At 33.4% G+C, this 6535-nt stretch overlaps 1 protein-coding gene across 2 annotated transcripts; it reads right to left on the bottom strand.

Annotated features, from left to right (window-relative positions):
• Nucleotides 1-1073: 1073 nt before the first annotated feature.
• On the bottom strand, nucleotides 1074-3352 carry LOC133516155 (uncharacterized). Of its 2 annotated transcripts, XR_009799182.1 has the most exons (3): nucleotides 2779-3352; nucleotides 1356-2057; nucleotides 1074-1262 (listed from the first exon to the last, which is right to left on the bottom strand). XR_009799182.1 is itself a non-coding variant. In XM_061848935.1 (2 exons), the coding sequence occupies exons 1-2, from the start codon at nucleotides 2844-2846 to the stop codon at nucleotides 1445-1447; spliced, it is 681 nt and encodes a 226-aa protein (XP_061704919.1). In that variant the 5' UTR covers nucleotides 2847-3352; the 3' UTR covers nucleotides 1074-1444. The 2 variants fall into 2 exon arrangements, 1 of the variants encoding a protein (XP_061704919.1); XM_061848935.1 differs by having other exon boundaries at nucleotides 1074-2057.
• Between the last annotated feature and the right edge of the window lie 3183 nt (nucleotides 3353-6535).

Raw genomic sequence — 6535 nt, forward strand, 5'->3', positions numbered from 1 at the left:
AAATCACAATTATTTAATAAACAAAAATAAACTCCTTATTTTTACTTCTGTTTCTTACTTTTAAACACAAAGTATAGTTTAATTACTAAAACAATCACTTTTTGATTAAGTTGGCACATACAATTATAATATTTTACGAAACTAACATAAGAAAAGACGTAGTTTATTCTACTTTTTCGTATTTTTTTTCACTCTTTTTCCTAATTTTTCTTCTTCTTGTCTCTTTTTAGCCTTTTCTACTGTCTTTTCTATATAGGGTATTCAGAACTTTCTGTAGATCGAAACTAGCCATCACCGTCGAATTATCAATACATAACATATTTCGATGTTCTTCAGCTCGTTTGTAGGATGCATTTTTCTCTTCGAGATGTTTTTGATATTCGTTGGTCTCCTTTTTATTTAATACGTTCGTATTATTTTCATATTTAACGCACAGCTTGCATTTGTCTTTTTTCGGTACGTGGAAGGTTAAGTTGTACTCAGAAAAAAGATTCCTGAAAAGTCGGTCACTAAGATGTGTGATTGCTTTGTCTTCACAATACTTCACATACAGGCGGTACAGGTTTGTTACTGTTTTAAAGTCCTGCGGTATATAGAGCCTTGTTGATTGAGGTCGGTTATAATGTGATGGTAACACCGGTAGATCTTCAATATAGTTTTTGGCATCATTGTAGGTGTTTTCGTCGTATTTCGGATCAGCATGGCGAGTTCGTTTATCTTTTTGTGAAATACCCTCATTAGAGTTTGCTAGATTATAAAGCAAATAAGTTTGGGATATATCCAATGTGCTTCTTAGGAACTGTTGACATACTTGTCTTCGGCCCTCACCTTCATTAATGTAATGGTCTCTACGCATGGATTTATTTTTAGTTTTCTAGCTTCTTTCATCTTTCCTGTTGCTGTTTCATAATTCATTCCCTTCTCTTTTGCAAGTTTCCGTGTTTTAGTTTTATTGATTAATTTAATTTTCTTAGTTGGTACATGGTTTTCATTTTCGTTATTTATTCGTTTTACCCTTTTCTTCGCCTTCTTATTTCCCGATAAGCTTTCGTTGTCAGGGTCTTAAGGTGACCAAAAGTCTGAGCTGCCAGAGGAGAAATCCCCCAAATCTTCTTCTAATTTAAAATCAAAATACGCTTTTTCGAATTGTGTCGCATTACGCCTTTTTCGTCCAGTTATAACCTGAGATGTAGAACTATCTCTTTTCTTATCATTGAATAAACTGTTAACACTACCCTGCTTAGAACTGCATGGCCCTGAATCTGGAAAATAATAAAAGCATTGCTGTATAAAATATCGTTCATTAATGCGTATAAAAATTTATAAATGTTTAATAATTTACACATAGGTCTTACCATAGTTAGTGTGTAGCTCATTAGTAGGGCAAGGTATTTCATGGTCTTCGTTGTCATGTTGGTTTTCTAAACCATTTATAAATCCGGATTCAAATACCCCCAGCTTTTATAACTACATCAGAGATGATATTTATTTTGTTCTTTTTTGGGCCCTGTGTAGTGTTTTCTGTGTAAAATTTTACATTATTTATCGTGCAAGAAGTCGGATCATTAGTGTGATTTTTGGCAGACTCTTCATGAATAATAGGAAGTTGTAACTGATGATTATTGGGCAAGTTAGTAATCAAATCATTTGTAATCTTGTGATTGTTAATCTCATTCATGTTACTATCATGATATTCTGAAGACAAATTCTGGAAAATGTCCAAACTGTTTTCAGCATCGGCCTCAACAAATGATTGTTTAGATGTTAGGTCCATATTTTTAGTGGAACTATCACTGCCTTGAAAAAATTCCGAGATGCTATTTTCCTTATCTTCTTGCAAAGGAGTTGTTGGTGAAGCGTTGGGGTTAATGTTGTTAGTAGAAGCATGATTGAGCTCATCACCACTATATGGCCGAAAAAATGAATGGTCTAAAGGCAAGCAAATAGTCGACGTATTTATTGAATCGTTGCTTGTGGAAATTTTTGGGAACATCTCAGTGTCGCTCTCCTCGACAATATCACTATTACTGCCATCTTTGAAATCTATCTGTTGTCTCCTGAAAACGAAATTAACTCATATAAAAACAAAACAATAATTATTAGCCACAATAGTAACTAGCGCAAAGCGCAATATAATATAAAAGAAACAGCTTTTTTATCTTATTTTAAGGGACTATGACTTGAAAAGAGAGGATTCTGGTGAAATTTCCACTAAAGAACCTTAATGTAAAGACAATTTTACATGTATATTTAATGCAACTAAGTAATGTAACCGCAAAATTTATGCAATTATCTCGTTTATGGATGATGTAAGCGACAAATGTTTCCGAATACAAGCTCAAAAGTTAAAGTATCTTACAAAGCATATCTTGTGATTGCAAAACTATTATTGTAAGCGAAGATTTATAGGATTTACTTCTATAATCTAGATTGTAATGAAAACGTTTAAACACGTTTTCTTGTAAATTAAGGTGTAAGTCGCACGATAATCAGTATTAGAAAGTTAAAATAGGAGCGGTACAATCGTTTTATACAGTTTAAGTACCTAACCTCAGTATTTACGCTATTATTTACGTAGGTAGTCGAGTAAAGAAAATATTGTTTATGTTTATACTTTTATGGCAGGGACACAACTCTCGTCTCTTATTATTTATACTAGAAATAATCTTGTTGTACTATTTACTTTAGTTAATAACGACAATAATTAGTATAATACGCCTACGACTCCCTTTTAGGTGATTGTACATAAAATAAGAGCATAAATGACATAGTACTTACCTTTGCAAGGCTTCACGCTGTTTTAGTAACTGTTCTTTACGCGATATTAATGCACTTAACTTATTCATTTTTATTTTAGCATTAATAAATCACAACACACATGTCTTTATCACGAGTTGCTAGAACAAACCGACCATTGATCACAATAACAAATCATAAACAAACGCATACGGTGATACTTGTTGCTTACCATGAAATGTATGATTGTCTCGCTCTTAGCTAACGCATAACAAGTGAAAAGAAAAGAGATAGCCTAGAAACTATTAACGAGCGTCTTAATGTAAACACCCGATTCGTCCTAAACCGTCAAGCAAATGTAATGTAAGCGCCAAAACTTGTGGCTTGAGCACAGAAATGATAATGTAAGCGACATAAATATTACAATACATACGTGAAATTTAGTGTAAGAAACAATATTTTTATTTAAATAGCTTTAATTTGCAATAAGTAAATTTTTGACAACAATGTGCTAACTTTTCTTACTTTTATATTAAAGATAACTTACAATTGGTTAAATAGACGAAATCCAATGTGATTCAGGTTAATATTTTCAGGTGTATTCATAAAAAACCGAGGGAATATTGTGTTGATTTAAAAGCCATTCTATACTTTTGTAGACATTACTATTAGCGTAACCGACAATAAGTAATATTGTGGAAAATCATTGAGTAAGGTAAGAGTCATTTTGTAATAAATGAGACTTACATCAATGATATTTTTTCAACGTTGCTCAGTACATTAATGCGCAATTACAATTTGATCTTTACGTTAACCAAATAACATGAGATTTTACAAAAACGGCCCATAACTTAAAAAAAGTCATGTGAATTGAAAAAAACGGTTAAGTTGCGGTTAACGTACTCGACATTTTTTTTAAGATATCAACATTTTAACAACACCAATCGATCCGGATTGAAATTTGCAGTCGAACTACATATATAACTCATTTTCGACATTTTGGCGGTTACATCAATTCATATTACAACCGACGAAATATAATGTGCTCCGAGGATTTGTTCGGATTAATCCCTGCCGCTTCTTTTCGCCATCGCCCTACGCGACAACATTTCCATCCTCACCACTTCGATCGTTGGCAGTCCTCAACTGTGCGTTTCTCCAGGAACTTTCTGCCTCGCACAGCTAAACTGTGGAATGAACTGTCGCCTGCGGTATTTCCGGACCGATACGACCGATATTTCTTTTGATTAAGTATACTAGTCGCTATTAGTGACTGAACCATTATGAAATATATTCTTATTTATAAAAGCTTTCAATTTGTAACCCAAGTGCTAAAATAAAATTGAAAAATATAATTTCAGTAGGAAATTGAAAATCTAGGTCCAGGGGGTCCTAGCGCGCACAAATTTTTTGCAGAAATCGCGAAATGTCTGCTTGACGTAACTGATGACTGAAGAGGCTTGCTCGCACAAAACTTGCTTGGACCAAATTAAACAATTGCAACTGAGGCTGATGAAATATTTAGTTAACAAAAACATAAGAGATGAATGTAGAACTAATTATAAAATATTATTCTTAGCTTGTAAAATCCTTCCGATTTCATGTAAAGTAGAATATCTTAATGCCATAGAATGTTACTATACCAAAGATTTTAAAATTGAGAGATCTGTTAACCACTATAATACTAGGTCATCTAAAAAGAGAAAATTAATACACGACTAACAATTGTTACGGTCAACGAACTAAACATATGTTACACCCAAGATTTGTAGTAAATACAAATATATATATATATATATATATATATATATATATATATATATATGTCTATACGCATCTATGTGTGTATATCACGTTTTTATTACTTATAGTGTAGTTAAATCGAGGTGGAGTGTTAATTAGTTACCTGCTTGATGAGTAAAAGTAACTTTTAATGTTGTATTTGCACAGTAATCAAAATGTAATAGCTATAAAACCATGTTAAGAGCGCACCGCTAACAAACTGTTATGCAGTTTGACGACATTTTGATTGTTGTTCATGTATGTGTTTCTTTTTATAAACAATAAAAACCAACTCGAATAAATACATGGCCTCGAATGAAAGACGAAAAACTTACTTAAAGCAATATTTTGGACCTAACCGCTGTAAAACCCCAACTGATCACCTGAGGCCGGAGCCATGTATTATGGATTTGGTTAGAATGAAAAATTAACCATTTTTTTTTGGTGGTCATAATTCTAGCGTCTATAGTTAAAGAAATATGGACGCTGTGTTAAGTAGTATCAACTCACCTCGGTCTCCCATACCTTTTCATGCATAAACCACTGTACTGATTTAGATGAAATGGTAAGTAGATAGTTTAAGCCCGAGTTTATATGTCATTTATATAATAGTTTTTATCAATCATCATCATTATCATCATCCCACGCTGAGGAAGTCGCGAGTAGAAGCTAGTAGGTATATCGACAAATCTAAACGCGAAGCTTAACAATATTTAACTTTTTATTTTTACCAGCTACTCAGATATTGCTCCGTACTTGTAATAGCAATTAAAAATGTAATTTTACCTGTTTATTTAAGTACCTACTGATCTCCACAGTGAATACGAAGCCTTAGCATAAGTGTGATTAAAGCGCGTACGACATTATCAAATTAAATTTCAGTTATGTGAGTGCTAAGGGAGCGCGTTCACTTTGCAAATTAAAAAATGCGAAATAAAAATTACACAAGGACATTAAGGAAAATTACATTAAAGTTATTTTTTATGAATTACTTACTCAGCAAAGTTTAAATGTAATGACTGAGTCCATGTTCCGCAATATTTTATGTATAATATCTACATACTGTACCTACTCTTCGCGTAATATTTTTCGTAGACATTCCTGGTGACAGTTGTTTTGCAAACAAGAACACATGACCACCCTTTTAACACTAATGTGACCCTTGGAATAAGGTTGGATATGACAACAAAGAGCTAAGAAAACAAAAGAGCAGCCACGGAAGACAAATATTTTTTTCTTTTACAGCTTTGCTTGGGATAGGGCCAAAAGGGAACCCAGCGATAAATCAAAACGGGCATTTATTTAATCGACGTCCGGAAAACTTTGCTTATTTCCTGGTTTGACATAGTTTTCGTATATGTTTACAACAGCGTTTCATAATCGACACATATCTATGATTGCTTTATTGTATGTACCTATATACCTACATAATTATATACCTAGATGTTGAGAGTAAGTAAAAAAAACTTACTTGTCTTGAAATATGCAGTTTTCTTCAATTTTAGGGCTCCGTAGTAACCCTAGTTTTACCATGTTCATCTGTCCGGCCGTCCGCGGCTTTGCTCCGTGAGCGTTAGTGATAGAAATAATTGGCATGAATACATAAATTATACATGACAACAGAACGGTAAAATAAAAATTACAAACAATTATTTTTGTGTACCTTCCATACATGTAATTGAATAAGGAAAACCATAAATCTGTAAGTCTCTACTATATTATGAAAGGAGGATTTTAATACATAGCATATACATACAACATACATAGTTCCCAGTAACATCCTTTATCAAAGTCTCCCGCAGAGGACGGGCGAGGAATTTAAATAAAACTTATCGAGCGCTAACCGTTCACATGTAAAGTTTAATTTCCGGCAAACTCCTTTGTCTTTGCTAGTCTTCGAGCCGGAACTATTCGCCGTCTCAGGAATTTTTAAGTTGCCTTAAGGTACCTTAGCGTCCACACGCCCGCATCGGACGCATCGCACGAAACGGAGTTGGTGCCTTATGGACGCTTACCT

Source organism: Cydia pomonella, chromosome 3, assembly GCF_033807575.1.
Source record: "Cydia pomonella isolate Wapato2018A chromosome 3, ilCydPomo1, whole genome shotgun sequence".
Classification (NCBI taxonomy): Eukaryota; Metazoa; Arthropoda; class Insecta; order Lepidoptera; family Tortricidae; genus Cydia; species Cydia pomonella.